Source organism: Chiloscyllium punctatum, chromosome 8 (genome assembly GCF_047496795.1).
Source record: "Chiloscyllium punctatum isolate Juve2018m chromosome 8, sChiPun1.3, whole genome shotgun sequence".
Taxonomy (NCBI): domain Eukaryota; kingdom Metazoa; phylum Chordata; class Chondrichthyes; order Orectolobiformes; family Hemiscylliidae; genus Chiloscyllium; species Chiloscyllium punctatum.
The window spans coordinates 57,658,571-57,676,496 of NC_092746.1; the positions used below are offsets into that span (position 1 = coordinate 57,658,571).

The 17,926-nt window shown below is 38.3% G+C and overlaps 1 protein-coding gene across 2 annotated transcripts in view; it reads left to right on the forward strand.

Annotated features, from left to right (window-relative positions):
• Positions 1-17,926, forward strand: part of LOC140480585 (tensin-3-like) — a 426,853-nt gene that overhangs the window by 73,422 nt on the left and 335,505 nt on the right. Inside the window, exon 1 of one of the 2 annotated variants that reach the window (XM_072575635.1) lies at positions 10,028-10,443. The exons of the other annotated variant lie outside the window; for it this stretch is intronic. Within the exon in view, the coding sequence (XP_072431736.1) occupies positions 10,342-10,443 (102 nt within the window). The 5' untranslated portion in view covers positions 10,028-10,341. Of the gene's footprint in view, positions 1-10,027; positions 10,444-17,926 lie in introns of those variants that run through there. 2 annotated transcript variants of the gene reach the window in all.

Here is a 17,926-nt window from a genome sequence, read left to right on the forward strand (position 1 = left end):
CTAGTTTGCCCAACAAAGGGAAACCTTTGCTCTATGTCTACTTTGTCAATCCCATTTCACATCTAGCATTCCTCTACTGGGTTTCCTATTATCCTTCTAAACTCACAAATATGGGGCTAAACTGTTCAATCTGTCCACACACAACATGCCTTTCATTGTAGGAGTTAATCTAGTGAACCTTCTCTGAACTGCCTCAAATGCATTTACATCCTTCTTCATGTAAGGGGAATAAAATTGTATGCAATACTCCAAATGTGGTCTCACTGAATCCTTATAGGTGTAACAAAACTTCCTTGCTTTTAAGCTTTACTGCTTTTCGCAATGAATGACGAAATTCCATTTATCCTCCTGATTACCTGCAGTACCTGTGCGTTAGCTTTCTGCAACTCAGGTAAAGATGGTTATAGAGGTGGTTGCGGCCTTGTGCAACCCCTTGTCATAGAAAAATTGCGCTTTAGAAACAGCGCTTAAAGTGTTGGTGACGTAATCACATTATAGCCAACACATGTTTTAAAGGTTCATGCTTTAGAAGCAGTGTCCCCAACCCGTCAATCATGTTCTAGTGAATTCTGGTTTACAAAACATGCGTTACAGCTGAACGGCCTGTTTGAGGTATATTGTCTCTGCTTCAGGATATTTCTGCAGGAGTTCCTCAGGATATTGCCATAGGCTTAACCATCTTCGGCTGCTTCACCTTCCCTCCATCATGAGATCAGAAATGAAGATGTTTGCTGATGATGCTGTAATATTCAACACCATTTGTGACTTCTCAGATACTGAAGTTTCCACCTCAGATCCACATTCAAGAACAACAGGGTCTTTTTAAAGAATTCATTCAGAGGAAGGACCAGCATTTATTAGCCATCACTAATTAACCAGAGGGCAGTTAAGAGTTAACCATATTGTTGTGGATCTGGGGTTACATGCAGGCTAGACCAGGTAAGGATGGCAGATTTTATTCCGAAATAATGTTAAAGAACTTGAGGTTTTTCCTGACAATCGGTAATGGTTTCGTGGTCATCATTTAAACTCTTTCTTTCCAGATTTTTACTGAATTCAGATTTCACCATCTGCCATGGCTGGATTCAAAGCCAGGTTCCCAGAATATTACCTGGGTTTTTGGATTAATAATCTAGTGATAATACCACTCGGCCAATGCTCCCCTTGGACAATATCCAGGTTTGAGGTGACAAGTAACATTTGTGCCACACAAATGCCAAGCAATGACCAGAAGAGACAATCTAATCCCATCCCTTGACATTCAATGTTGTTACTGTCACTGAATCCCACACTATCAACATCCTGGGGGTCACTATTGACTAGAAACGCAACTGGTCTGGCCATGTAAGTATAGTGGCTAAAAGAGCAGGTCAGAGGCTAGGAATCCTGTGGTGAACAACTCCCTTCTTGACTCTCCAAAATCTGTCCACCATCTACAAGGCACAAGTCAGGAGTTTGATGGAATACTCCCCACTTACCTGGATGGGTACAGCTCCAAAAACACTCACGAAACTTGACACCAACCATGACAAAGCATCTGCTTAATTGGCACCACATCCATTAGCATCCACTCCCCCCACCACCGCTGCTCAGTTGCAGCAGTGTGTACTATCTACAAGATGCACTGCAGCAACTCCATAAAGATCATAGACAGCAGCTTCTAAATCCACCATCATTTTTCATCTCGGAGGACAAGGCCAGCAGATACATGGCAACACCATCAGCTACAAGTTCTCCTCCAGGCACTCATCATCCTGATTTGAAAGTATTTCACCATTGCTTTACTGTCGCTGGCTTAAAATCATGGAATTTCCTCCCTAAAGGCATTGTAGGTCCAACTACAGCACGTGGGCTACAGTGGTTCAAGAAGATTACTCTCCACCAGCCCCTCCAGGGCAACTAGGGAAGGGCGGTAAATGCTGGCCCAATCAGCGATACCCATGTAATAGAGTCATACAAGAAGGAAACAGACCCTTTGGTTGAACTCATCCATGCTGACCAAGTTTCCCAAACTTAACTTGTCCCAGTTGCCTGCATTTAGCCCATATCCCTCTTAACATTTCCTTTTCATGTACCTGCCTAAATGTCTTTTAAATGTTGTAACTGTCTCGTCCAGTTTCCCCCCCCCCTCAGTCAAAGGCACAGTATAGTTTTACCTCCATCTTTATTCCGGGCCCTGGAGGGAAAGAGAATGATCGTCCATGTGCACAGAGACATGAGCTCTCAGTCTTCCCTCTTGAACAGCAGTTTTTTAATGAAGTATATAGTCTTTTTACAGGGAGGAGCATCCAGATAAGGCAACATACATATTGATTGGGTGACTGTTAGAATCAGCGAGTGTTAATAGTGGAGATTAAGCCATCTGCTGTTACACAATGAATGTTCTTAACCTTAACAGACTTCACGTAATGAATATTTTTCACCTTGTTAGCCCATTACCCTTGCCACCAGCACCCCATTATTAACTGTAAGTTCTGATCTGATCTGAATCATGCTCAGCTGAACCTCTTGTTTCACAAAACTCAGAACGCAACTCTTTCCCTGTCTGTTCATACCCTATACACATTCTCAACTGTATCTACATCTATCACTTCCTCTGCCAGTTTATTCTACACAAGAACCACTCTCTGTGTGAAAAAGTTACCCCTCGGGTCCCTTTTAAATCTTTCTCCTCTCACCCTAAACCTATGCCCTCTAATTTTGAACTCCCCCTCCAGAAGTAAAAGACCTTCACTATTTACCCTATCCATGCCCCTCATAATTTTATAAGCATCTATAAGGTCACCCCCTCAATTTTGTATACTCCAGTGAAAAATGTCCCAACCTATCCAGCCTCTCCCTATAATTCAAATCCTCCGGTCCTAGTAATATCCCTGTAAATCTTTTCTATACCCTCCCCAACTTCATAATATCCTTCCTACAGCATGGTGACCAGAACTGTAAAAAGTATTCCAAAATTGGCCTCACCAATGTCCTGTTCAACAGCAACATGACATCCCAACTCCACTACTCAGTGGTCTGAGCAGTGATGGCAAGCATGCTGAATGCTGCCTTAACCACCTTGTCTACCTGTGATTCAGCTTTCAAGGAGTTGTGTAACTGAACCCCTTGGTCTCTGTGTTCGACAATACTCCCCAGGGCCGTACTATTATCTGTGTAATCCTGCCCTTGTTTTTCTTAGCAAAATGCAAAACCTTGCATTTATATAAATTACGCTCCAATTGCCACTCCTTGGTCCATTGTCCTAATTGATAAGCTCCCTTTTGTAATCTGAGATAACCTTTTTCATTGTCTACTATACCACCGATGGTGTCATTCATAAATTTGCTAACCATGCTTCCTATATTGTCATCCAAATTATTTATGTAAATGACAAACAACAGTGATCACTGTGGAAAACCTCTGGTCACAGGCCTCCAGTTTGAAAAACAACCACCCACCAGTACTCTTTGTCTCTTACTGTTGATCCAATGTTGTATCCTGTTGGCAAACTCTCCTTGGATCCCATGTGATCTAACTTTATTAACCAGTTGCCATGCAGAACCTTGTCGAAGGCTTTAGTAAAGTCCATGCAGACATCTACTGCTGATTGTGAGACATGATTTCCCACGCACAAAGCCATACTGACTATGGCAGGTCAGTCCTTCACTTTCCAAAATGCATGTCGATCCCTGCTTTTCCTGGCATCCTTTCCTAAATAAAGGCACAACATTAGCCACCCTGCAGTCTTCCAGCACCTCACTCCTGACTGTAAATGATACTGTATCTCTGCTAGGGGCCCCATAATTTCTTCCCTAGCTTCCCACAATGTCCTTGATCAGGTCCTGGAGATTTATCTACCTTTATTCTTTTTAAGATCTCCAGCATCTGCTCTTCGAGTGAATAAAAAAATGCACAAGGACACCCTTATCCCTAAACACTGAAACATTTTGAAGCCTCTCCCTTTAGATATTAAGTTACTTCTTATCCTTCTGACCAAAATGGATAACCTTATATTGATTCAAGTTGAGCCCATTCACCTCACCTGTCCATATCCATTTGTAAATTTCTTATTTCCTTATTTCATCTTACTTTCCCACCTATTTTCATGTTGTACACAATTTTGACTATAGTACGTTCTTTCCCTGCTTTCTAGTCAAGCATATAAATTGTAAATATTTGCCCTGACCCTGTGAAACCCTACTAGTTACAGCTGGCTGTCCAGAAAAAAGACTGGTTAATCAACAGAAATCACAATCATCTGTCCATACTCATTGCCCTTAACCCTATGTTGGGTTCTCTTGTGTCATAGAGCCATAGATATGCAACACAGAAACAGACCCTTTAGTCTAACTTGTCCATGCTGACCAGATATCCCAATCTAATCCAGTCCCATTTGCCAGCACTTGGCCCATATCCCACTTAACTGTTCCTATTTATATACCCATCCAGATGTCTTCTAAATGTTGCAATTGTACCAGCCTTCACCACTTCCTCTGGCAGCTAATTCCCTCTGTGTGAAAATGTTGGCCTTTATGCCCCTTTTATATCTTTCCCCTCTCACCCGAAACCTATGCCCTCTAGTTCTGGGCTCCCCACCCCAGGGAAAATACCTTGTCTCTTTATCCTATCCATGCCCCTCATGATTTTATAAACCTCTATAAGGTCTCCCCTCAGCCTCCAATGCGCCAGGGAAAACAGTCCCAAACTATTCAGCCTTTCCCTATAGTTCAATCCTCCAACCTTGGCAACATCCTTGTAAATCTTTTCTGAACCCTTTTAAGTCTAACAGCATCCTTTCGATAGAAGGAGACCAGAATTGCACGCAATATTCCAAAAGTGGCCTAACCAATGTCCTGTACAGCTGCAATATGACCTCTCAACTCCTGTACTCAATACTCTGACCACTAAAGGACAGCATACCCAACACTTTCTTCGCCATCCTATCCACCTGCGACTCTGTTTTCAAGGAGCTATGAACCTGCACTCCAAGCTCTGTTTGTTCAGCAACACTCCCCAGGACTTTACCATGAAGCATATAAGAACTGTTATGATTTGCTTTTCCAAAATGCAGCACCACATATTTATCTGAATTAGACTCCATCTGCCACTCCTCAGCCCATCAGTAAAGATGGAGGGATGGTGATAGTTTGAAAATAAGCCTATTCTACTTTCTACATCATGTACCCACATTAAACAAAACAGGGTTATTTGTGACATTGGTCGTGCAGGGTGAAGCTCATAAATATTCAACAGAATATTGAAGGTAAAAAGAACATCTTTCTGTGCACCAACTTGAATCTGTCACCCTACAGTGATATTGAGTTTGTGTTGTGTTGAGTTTTAAGTTGATATTGGTCAAGTTTATTTAATTTGAGTTCTTTACTAGCTCACTGGGCTAGCAGTTAAAGAACATTTTCCAGCCAATGGTACTGATCAATTGATTCTTTGTGAATTTATGCTTATGTCTACCTTTTTATTTGAACTTGTGAACATAAAGTATAGCATGTAACTAAAAATGTAGTTTGAATCTGACAGAGTCTCATAGTCTACATTGCACAACAGGCAGTATGTTTTTGTAAATGGCACAATGTGCCTTTGTCTGACAAATTAACTCTCGTTAGTCAGTTGTAGGTTTAAACAACCTTTCATCAGAATCATGGCCACACGTTTTCCAAATGCATGTACCTTTTTGTCTGGTTTTAACAGAAGTATTTATGAAATAAACACATGGATTTGCGATGTAATATATATCTTCAGAATATCAAAACGTTTAAACTTTTTACTGTGGCTGAGTGTTAACATTAATTTTCCTGTGGGTAACAAACACCATTGAGTTGAGCTTTTGCAGATGTGGCAACAGAAGCAGTAACGTGCAATAAATGAATAAACCGTTATACATCAAGACTAAAAATTTTATGCTCAACCAGATCAGCAATTTTTCTTTCCAGTTTGAAATCCATGAGGCACATTAGGCTTCCTGTTGTGACAAAAAAAAACACAAAAATGATGTGGTACACCGAGATTATTTTTGTAGCCGCCCCAATTGTTTGGCAGAAGAGCTCTGTGCTGAAAGATGCACAATTGGACTTTTAGAGTATCTGTCATTTGTTTATCAACCTCATTGAAAATTTAAAATGATATTCATCAGATGCAGAGTATTAAATGGACAACGGTAATTGGAAGGGAAAATATTTTGTTAATAACCTTGGGTGATCGTTAAGCCCTAAAAGTAAAGTTTGAGTTGTCAGCTAAATTCTGAGGTGATCCTTTTTCGTTATTTATCTCCCATGTATTCATTGTTTACGGCAGTGCCATTTGAATGACGTACATGATTCTTTCTTTGAGCAATGTGGGGTTGTATTTGAACTGTTCCTCATCCCTTAAAGGCCTCGGCTGAAATCAATAATAATGCTTCCTTGGTTGATAAATAACTCATTGAAAGATTACAGGAATTTAAAGCTCCAGTGAATTAATGTTGTAACAGACAGTTGACGTTGGAGGGCTGTCAAGCAAACCTCTGAGTGGGGCATTTTTATGTACTGGATAGAAAGGCAATTTCGACAACTTCAGTGAAGCAAACCTGCTTATCAGTATTTTAGTTTGAACTTGAATAGCATTTCAATTTTAACTACAAATGCAATTTGTTAGCAGCAAAGGTTGGCATGAAAAGTATCATGTAATGAGATTTGAATAGTAGTGCCGTAAGTCTTCAACTATAAGTTCCTGTGTGTCAGCACAGCCTTAACTTTGTACTGAGAAGATACATCAATAAATACAATATGCGTCTCTCCTATTCCATCATAACAATCTTTTGAACTGATAACCTGAAACATACTCAAAAGACCTGCACTGTAGCAGAAATAGTGAATGAACAAAAATCACTTTAGGCATCAAATTATTTTATTTCCAATGTAATGCATAGGATCCTTCTCTGGCTGAAAGTGAGTCTGGGTGAATGATATTTGAATGTGATCTAGGTAGCATAACTGGGAAGAGAAACCACAGAGCATGCTGAGGGTAGGATGATGGGGCAAATAGTTGGGTGTTGAGCAGCCAATGCTACTCTGGCTCAGGATCTCTTTCAGACAATCCTGAAATGGTCCATGTGTGAGATCACCTAATCAAGAAAGTTTGAAGCTGTCTGCCCTCTCAAGTGTAGTGATACTGGCTGATGATGTTACTGGTCAGGTCAAATCCCAGACTGAAATCTGGCTTGGTAAACCTGATTCACTTTTTGTTTCAAATAAGTGGTCGTTTACTGAAATTCAAACATCTAATGCTGAAGATTTTGGTTTTTAGCAATAAAACAGAAGTTTAGCATCCAAAAGATGGGGAGGCAATATAGAGCAAACCAAATTATTTACATACAATACAAGTTTAAAGACTTCAAAACGCACTGTAGTCTACAAATGCATTGATAACAACAGCACTGTTTACAGAACTCAAACACCAGAGGAAGAATTCCCTTTATTGTTCCACACAGAATTTGACTTAGCCTTGGTTGCACTTCACTGGACTTGAAAATCGCAATGCCTCCTCCTTGCACCTTCTTAAACCTGAGCTCAGGCACTCTCAATTTCAGATAACCCTTCCCAGTTTTAAACAAACACTTCTGGTTAGGAACATTGAAACTAAACTCCTATACTGAAGTAATTTCTTAACAGTTTTAAACTATCTGTTCTTTAGGAGCAATTGTTTTACACATTCAGCTGTCTTAGATGCTTTGAAAAGAGCTAAATATGTGGATGGTTAGCAGCATTATGTCAGGCTAAGAAAGAGGTTCACATATGAAGCCAAAGATGGGCTGCACTGTTTTAGAGAACTTCAAACAGTTTGTTTTGTTTTAAACCATATTCTTCTATGAAGTCTTGTCCAGGTAGTGGGATCTTCAAACAGTTATACCAAAGGATGAGAGGCATTCTGAAGCATTAACAGTCAATGTTCTTGTTCTTTCAATATTACATAAATCACATTAGCATAGTTAACTGGATTGCCTACACATTTTCACCAGTAATCTATAAATTCCAAGATATTGCACTTCTGTGCTTCATATTAATTTTGAAAATTTTTCTGTAATTACTTTCTCCATTGCTCATTTTTCTAAGTAGAAGGATTCAGAGTTATTTCTTCCTCTTTGTCAGAGTAGTTGTATGATGTGGACATACTAATTTTTGCAAATATTGTGTTGTTACTTAGAATTGCTGTAATTAGTTGAAATGATCATTTAGCAGTGATTGTGATTCTCCCAATTGCCAGGATGTGTAATCTATCTGTTTTTCTGTAAGGTCACTTCTCCAGAACTGCAAATGTGGAAATCAACTGCAAAATTGGAAAAAAATCCAAAAATTTTAAGTTTAGATTTGTAATAATTCAGCTGATCGATGCAATGTGGTCAGTTATAGGGTAACTTAATTGATTCAATTTGTTCCTAAAACTGATGCCAGGGTGATTTTCAAATCCATTGTATTTAACACTAAAAGTTTCTGTTACTGATGCATTGCAGTAGGAGTGTATGTTCATCCACAGGAACGTGGGTGTTACTGGGCACGCCACCATTTATTGCCCATCCCTAATTACCTAGAGGGCAGTTAATAGTGAAGCACATGGAAGCTCTGGAATCACATGTAGATCATAGCAGGTAGAGGCCAAGAATGAACCAGATGGGTTTTCCAACCATTGACAATTGATTCATGGTCATCATCAGACCCTTAATTCTAGCTTATTATTTAATTTAAATTCCCCCATGGCGAGAGTCCAACCTGCGTCCCCAGAATATTCCCAGGGACTCTGGATCAACAGTCGAGTAGTTATACCATGAGGCCATTGCCTACCCTAACTCTGGTGACTTTACCTTTGTGTGTTGTCATTGATCCAGGTAGCCTATTGCAGTCATGAAGTATTTTGTGGATGCCTTGGTCAGAGCCAACTATCCTATGTTTAAATCTGCTTAATGTTGATCTGTCTCTCTGCTGTCACTTAATATACCATATGAGAGCAATTTAGTGCCTTTTGAAAATTTGCAATTCATTTTTTTAAAAATTAAACAGAAGCAAACTTTATGTGGGTTTGACCTACATCATAGAGCATAGTGTGTCTTTGTTTCATCTTGAACTCAGTTCCCTCTTAAATTCCCCTGCCTTGCTGTGGATTTTTATAATATTTGTTTCATCAACAACAGTGTTCATGATTGTTGGAGAATGCTCAGTGCTGTAATGAAAAACATTTGGAGAACAAGATACTTTAGCTGGAGAAAGAACTGTCGTGACTTTTTCTTTTGCCTGTTTTTATTTTTAGGGGACAGTACATTAATTTATTTATTTTGTTGTCTGAATTTAATGATTTTTTAGAAAGATCAAATTCATTTTCTTCATACTAATATACACAATCTGAAGAAAATAAAGAGAAGCAGTGAAATATAAATAGAAACAGCATTAGTTACCAGAGAGATTTGCTTATTGCTTCAGTTGTTATAAAATCTAATTTTAATAGAATGTTATTTGAACCCACAAAGAACAGATGGGGCTCATTTCCTGATACTTGAGCTGTTCTTAACTTCAGCTAGAGCTGAAGGTCTGGATTTCATTAAAAAAGACCCCCGAAGGCATCTTTTCAAATTCCAAAGTAACGTTTTTGCTTATAAGGGTGAATACTTCAGTGTAGTGATTCTTGTGAATAAAAGACATAACATGAAAGAAGTATTTACAGATGACATTAACAATCATTAAGTATATGCGACATACATGCAGGTAGTGTACATCATTCTGATGCGTTGTTTGGATGATGTGTCTTCAGTAAAATAAAATCATTTAATCTGATCTGAAATTCTTTTGGACTGTCTGCCCAGTTTAATTGTTGATTTATGGCTGTTCTGAGCAGTGTATTTGTCTCTGAAATAATTATCCCATATGTCTTTAAAAGCATGTCGTCATTTTTCTTTGTGTAGGTCATTTTTGAAGTGTTTAATATTTCTTGGCTGATTGGATGAATTACATTGAGAAGTTTCCAACGTTTTTTTTTCCCTCTAACAATATTCTAGCTGTAGTACCCAGATCCAGAAACCCTCCCACTGGAGAAGAAAGGCTTCATTTCCTTACTGGAGTCAAAGGCACACCACATATCCCTTGCTTTTTCCACTGAATGTGACAATTTAGTCACTTTTATGTTGATTGAAGGTAGCCACTGCATCACTCGTATCAGATGCATTTTCTATCACCTGTTCCAGTTGCAGTGTGAAAGTTGAATATAGCCAGTTGTCAGAAGATCTGGCGATTGTTTGAAAGTATTGTAGATTAATCTGAAACATCTTGCAAGAAAGTGCCGAGAAGAACTCGGTAAACAAAGAGCAACTCCGCTATCCTCATGGGCTGCACAGTAAGTTTGGCTTGTCTCGAGGATGAGATTTGTCATGTGCCACTTGATCATCAGAGCCAAGTACAAGGCAAGAAACATCTTATGGAAAAGGTAGTGTGAGATGTAAATTTTTTACCAATGCTATTAACTTTTTAAATACCTATTTTGATCGATCATCACCAGTTTGTCTGGAATAGGATTCAAATGTTTTCAGGTCGTTTCCACTGTTTGTTTATTGTGTGATGTTTCAGGATTGTGTTCTTGTTGATTTTACTGCATTGTAACATAGAACAGATAATTGGAAAAGATTGACTAGCCTGATGCAGTAAACTATTCTTGCTAAGATAGTAACCAAGAGCACAGAGTTCAAATAATTCAGTATTTTTTATGAACATCCCCATTTCTAGCACAGTGAGATTTAGGTCATAAGTTCATTCTGTTATTTGTCCTGTATGTTCAAATTGATAAAGTTTATTTCCAAAGTGTTTTTTTTCAAGAAGTGAAGAGTAGCACATAAAAGGTTGTGCAAATGAGATGTGACATGAAGGTAAAAGTTATTTTAATTTACGGCTTATTAAATTAACAAACCCATTTTTAAAAATGTGTTTGCTTCTGATTTCAAGCAGGATATTTTTCGAAAGAATAATTATTCTTAAGCATGTTCGTTCATCACACTTAAATGACTGATTTAAAAAAACTTGATTTTCTTCTTTTCAAAAAATTTTCAAATTGACTTTCTTAGGTTTAGTGGAAACTTGTATTAGTTGCTCTAGTTTAGCCATTTGATATTCAATTAGTTTAAATCTGTTTTGTCATTTTGGCCAAGGCAGCAGCAAATTAAATATTGAGCAAAGAGGAAGAAACTCAGAGGTCATCAATGAATGTCAAGAACCAGTAATTTTGTATAACACAATCAAAGTCATTTAACTAAAATTGATGATGTTTTCTGACTTTTTAAAAATATCAATCCCATTCGGTCATTTTTGAAGACAAAACATGGCCAGATACCTAACATTGTGAAAATGCCAAGAATTAATGACCAAGGTATGGTAAATGGACAACTTCAAGGAAAAGACATTAAATATTACAAATTAACTTATTCAATTTTTGTTTGTAATGTCAGAAACTATTTTTTTGATTTTGCTGTTGAATTAATCCAATGAATTAATTGGCATATTAAATATTAACTTCCTCCACCACCACCTTCTACTTCCTAGTTCCGAGTTGCATAGCCCTTGCTTTTTATGGTCAGCTGTTGTCAGTGAAAGCAGTAATCGGGCAGCTCTGATTTGCTTCAGTGATCAGGATGAGATGAGGGAAAGAAAAAAAGGATTTATCTTCCAAATTGTATTTGGAAAAACCTTTTGGGAAGTGGAGGTATGGCTACTTGGTGGAAGCAGGACAGGGCTTTGTTGTTCCACGCCAAATTCCATTGTTAAAATTGATTTTTAAAATTCCAGGCATGCATTGAATTAAAATTCGCATCATTGTGTTCATATTCTCCCATTCATCTTGCCCCTTTATATCCCTGTAAATGTCTCCATCCCGACAACTCCCTGAGACGACTAACCTATTTGAATTGTGGTGGCTTGAGCATCTCTGATTTTCATCTGCATACAATTAGCATTTCATGCCTTCAAGCTTCTGTTAAGCTGTGTCATTCAGACCAAAAACTTTTCTACTTGTCTATCACTTTTCTCTTTGGTCTCTTTATTTAAGGAAAGATACGATTTTATCGGAGGCAGTTTAGAGAAGGTTCAGGAGGATGATCACAAATATGGAGAAGTTGTCTTATGAGCAAAGGCAAAACAAGTTGGGTCTCAACTCACTGGAATTTAGAAGAATGAGAGGTGACCTCATTGAAACATGAGGATTCTTTAGGGACTTGACAGAGTAAATGCTGAGAGGATGTTTCCCCATGTGAGAGAGTCTAGGATGAGAGGGCAAACTCTCAGACTTAAGGGGTACCAATTTGAGCCAGAGATGATGAGAAATTTCTTCTCACAGAAGGTTGGGATCCTTTGGAATACCCTGTCACGGAGAACTGTGGGGACAGAGTCCTTCTATACATTTAAGATTCCTGATCAGCAGGACAATTAAGGCCTATCGGGAAAGGTCAGGAAAGTGGTCGTGAGGAATGTTGGATCAACCGTGAGGATATGGAATTGTGGAGTAGGCTCAAGGGGACAAAATGGCTTAATCCAGTTCCTATTTCTTTTGGTCTTAACACAATCACTACACCTCAAGTGGTTCACAGCATATGAGAAGCTTTGAGATTTGTTATCCAGTAAATGTAAACCTTTATTTAACACTGAACAGTTTTACTCATAAAGCAATTGATATTGTTCGTTAAGGAAGCATACACTAGATATTTCCCCATTATAACAGTTCCTGCACTTTTGTATTTTTAAGCTAGAGATTCCACAGTGATTTGCAGGGAGTTGATTGCTTTGGTGACTTCAAGTTTTCCTGATTGAATTAACTGAGTATTCATTTGTTGAAATGTTTAAACTTCCTCTCTGCAGTTTGCAGTCCATCACTCCTCTGTAGTTCTCTTTCCCTTGGCTCGCCATGAGCCTATCAGCAACAGTCGCTCAAGAGAAAAGCTTTGGATTGGAGAAAACGTTTTTCACATATTCCTATTGTTCTTCGTGTAGAGCTGACTTCTCTGTAATTATCAGCTATTCTTATTGAATTGGAGTGAATTCATCTGCTGCACTCATGGATTTTGTTTGCTGTTTGGAAAGTTTTAAGCAGATTTGAAGTTGTAGATGAGCTTTCATAAAATGGTAAACATGAAAAAGAAAAGTTACAATATAAGCTTGCTAAAGTTTTGAGTGGAAACCTCTTTATAGTTTTGAGGTTAAATACCCTGTATTGTCAAACTTCAGGACTTTGAAATAAAGAATACAAGGTACCATTTAATGCTAAGCTAATTGATGGCACTAGAATCATTTCGGAAATGCCCAATTAATTTCAGTGGAATACATTTATGAGCATAGGATTGGATTCTGATCCACAATTAGTTATACAGTTACATTATAATTGGAACCTCAATGATGAAAGAATGCTTGAAATCTTGCTCCTACTGTATATCGGCATGACACTTCCTTCAGGTAAGAAGTGGATAAAGGAGTAAAATTGGAGACAGTAGGAACATAAAACCTTATATTTATTGCTGTAGCAATGACATCATTGGGAAAACAAGTTTTGCAAAACTTATGATAAATGACAATTGATGCTTTCCAATTTTTGACTTGGAATTTTCTGTTTGATATACTTCTGCCTGATGGGTTTTATAATACTGAATTTAAACCATCTTTTTGTGATTTCCTGGACATTCATAAAACAGATGCACAACATTATGGACTTAGTTATTCATGACTTTCACAACAGGATTATTGCAAACTGGCCATGAGTAATACTTCGAGAATGTGTTCAGGGGTTCTTTTATAATGTGTGCTGGCTGGAAATTCCAGATATTACTCCAAATGAGAATTCTGAAATTCCATACATCTTTGAGGAATGTGACACATAGGCCTCCTACCGTTTCCATATGCACTTCTATTTTTGTCAGCCTTGCTGTTAATAATATTCTGATGAAAATCTGAATCTGTTCTAAATGGTGCATGAGTTTTCTCAGAAGCCAGTGTTTCCTTGTGACATTGAGTTGGTGGATGCATATTAATTTTGATTATAAGTTTATATTTGGAATATCCAGAACCAAAGTTTGTAATAATCACAGTTCCAATTGGCTTGGGTAATTAACAAAAAGTTCTGTAAATTATTTTCACTTTTGAAATTTTGGACATCAGTTTGTGCCATTTTTGCATTTCCATTAATATGTAGTGTTGCTCAGTTGCATAGAGTATTTGAGTGTGAAATATTAAATCAAAGACTGTGAACAATTATCATTTTGATACATTTGAAGAGTATTGAATCTGTAATTTTTACCAAGTAAAGCACTGCTCCTTATTTAAAGCAAATTTGTGTCTATATCAATATCAAAAGTATGGAGCTATGACACTGCAGCTGCTCCATACTGTAATCTAATTCACTAAAATCACAACAGCTTGTTTGATATACAAGGGAAACAAAGTATTTGGTTCACTTAATAATTTTGGTTCAGTTAATAATTTCAGTTCAGTCTCTGGAAAGTCTGTACAAGGATTAAACTTTGTGTTGAGTGGTTCATATCCAAGTACAGTAATAAATAAGAATAATGGGCTTGGGTATAATGGGGAGAAGGAATCATTTCACTGTAGAATTACTTGCTGGGCTGATATGATAGAACTAGGAAAAAGTGAGGACTGCAGATGCTGGAGATCATAGCTGAAAAATGTGTTGCTGGAAAAGCGTAGCAGGTCAGGCAGCATCCAAGGAGTAGGTGAATCGACATTTCGGGCATAAGCCCTTCTTCAGGAATGATAGAACTGCCCATTTGAAATTGCAACATCTTTCTAAGTTATTGGGCTCCTTTCAATATCTTTTCCTTGATTGGTAATGGCATTTGCAAAGTTAAATGTGCTGCTGGAAGGACATGTTACTTTCATTTAAGGCACCACATTGGGCTACACAAATTTGTTTGACTTAATGTTAACCTTTTGGTATCTTCCAGTGGCATGTCAGTCATTAATAGTTTTTTAAAAAATGTTTTTTATAGTACTGAAGTACATTTTGGAGTTAAATACTGTACTGAAATTGTCTTATTTTGATTCCACATATCGACCATCCAGAACATTGTAAGCTGCCTGTTACGTGGCTAAAATCACACAACACCAGGTTATAGTCTAACAGGTTTAATTGGAAGCACACTAGCTTTCGGAGCGTCGCTCCTTCATCAGATGGTAGTGGAGGGCTCAATCCTAACACACACAATTTATAGCAAAAATTTACAGTGTGATGTAACTGAAATTATACATTGAAAAATTGATTGATTGTCTGTTAAGCCTTTCATCTGTTAGAATACAGTGATAGTTTCACTTCTTTCATGTGTAAATCACAAAACCTTTTTTTAAAAAGTTGCATTCTCGGGTTAGCTGTTAACAATGGTGATAGCGAGACAATATGTTGAAGGTCTGGATTAGTGGTGCTGGAAGAGCACAGCAGTTCAGGCAGCATCCAACGAGCAGTGAAATCAACGTTTTGGGCAAGAGCCCTTCATCAGGAAGGTGTTGGCCCCCTGTGTTCTCTGTCTATGCCATGATGTTTAGTTTGATTCTAATCTGAAAAGTGAGATAACAGAGCTTTACATGAATGCATGCAGTTTTTGAGCAAAGTACAATGCAACCCTGAAAGTACAAATTCACCCCACAAAATATGTGTGTGTGTGTGTGTGTGGGGGGGGGGTGAGTGCAGGGTGCCTGAAGTCTGTGAGGGGGTGCATGTGGGAGTGTCTGTGTCTGTAAGGGTGTGTGTGGGTGTCTGTGTGCGCGTCGGTGTATATGTGTCCGTGATTATGTGTGTATAGGAGTGCCTGTGTGTGTACAGTGCAATGGTGGTCACCTGTAATGTGACATGAACCCAAGGATAATAACACCTGAAGGAAGGTGGAAGGTGACCATCCTCCAAGGTGGACTTCGGGACAGGCAGCAGAGAAAAGTGGCTGAGCAGAGGCTGATAGCTAAGTTCGGTACCCATAGGGAGGCCTCAACTGGGACCTTGGGTTCATTTCACATTACAGGTGACCACCATTGCACTATACATACACACAGATACATCTATACACATACACTCTCTCACACACACAGGCACTCCTATCTACACATACACACGGATACACGCGCACACAGACACCCACACACACCCTTACAGACACACACACTCCCACACATGCACCCCCTCACAGACTTAAGACACTCTGCACTCACTACACACACTCACAACCCCCACCCCAGACAGACACACACACACAGACAGACAAAGACCCACATGCACACATATATTTTGTGGGGTGAATTTGTACTTGCAGGGTTACATTGTACTGTGCTCAAAAACTGCCTACATTCATGTCAAACTCCGTTATCGCACTTTTTAGATTAGAATCAAACTAAACATCAGGTCATAGACAGAGAACACAGGGGACCAACACCTTCAACATATTGTCTAGCTATCACCATTGTTAACAGCTAACCTGAGAATGCAACTTTTTATAAAAAAAGGTTTTGTGATTTACACATGAAAGAAGTGAAACTATCACGGTGTTCTAACAGATGAAAGGCTTAACAGACAATCAGTTTTTCAATGTATAATTTCAGTTACATCACACTGTAAATTTTTGCTATAAATTGTGTGTGTTAGGGTTGAGCCCTCCACTATCACCTGATGAAGGAGCGTTGCTCCGAAAGCTAGTGTGCTTCCAATTAAACCTGTTGGACTATAACCTGGTGTTGGGTGATTTTTAACTTTGTACACCCCAGCCCAACACCGGCAACTCCAAATCATGCCTGTTACTTGAGTAGCTTTGTGTTGTTAATAAAACAGGTATTTATTTTGTAATTCACTAAATTATTCAGCAAGTCACAAATTCTGTTAGGGCACCCTGATTATAAAATTATCCAAGTTTGACAGCAAAAGTCAAGTTAGACTGACCCTTGATCCTTGACCCACACCTGCTTTTAATTAGAGGGTTCCTCTTTCAAAGCTTAAAAAATTCTTGGCGTAAGAGATGAAATTTTGTTCTTTGGCTAAAGATTTAGAAAAATAGTTGTCCTTACAATAGTGCTTATTAAATAATTTAACATCTCTGTGATCCTGTAGCAAAATTACTCCCAAATTGCTGCGTTGCACTTTATTTGCTTTACTCATCATCAAATTACATTCCACTTTTTTTTGTAAGTGAATTTCAATTTCCCTGCAGAATTATACTATTCACCAATTCATTAAAAGGACTTTTATTTTTATACACAGTGACATTTCATGCATGAATAACATTAGTCAAGATAACATGCTCCTACTGTAATCCTTAACTAACTGAAAAAATAGGAGTAGAATAAATAGTGTGACCAGTGGTTTAGAACGTTAATAGTTCAGGGAAAAAAAACATTCAATAAAGGCCCTAAACTTCACAAAACAGTGCTACAAGCAATGAAAATGACATGCTAAAGAAGACTTTACACTGGGGACAGCATCCAAAACACCTTTCCTATTACACAGGTCAGGTCTGTGATTTCATAACCCATTCATTAATCTGCTTTACTTGGTTATGAATCACCTGACAGATCTTTAGAAGCAGCAGTCAGTTTAATTTACACAGTTTGTCCAGGGACCGAGCTAATTGAATTGAATGCTCACTTCTCTGTACTACAGACAAATAGTTGCAGTTTAGTTGAATAAAGTGACAACAAAACAGTTTGTATTTATGTTCAGCCTTTAGTGTCATGAAGCTTAAGTGGCTTCACAGGGAGCAGTGTCAAACAAATTCTGATGCCAAGACACTTTAATGAGCTGTTAGCTCAGGTGGCCAAGAGCTTGGTTGAACAGAAGTTTTAGGGAGCATCTTAAAAGAGCTTGAGTAACAAAAGTTTATGGAGGGAGTTCTGGAGCTTGGAATCTTGACAGCTGAAGGTATGACTGCCAATGGTTGAGTATTTAA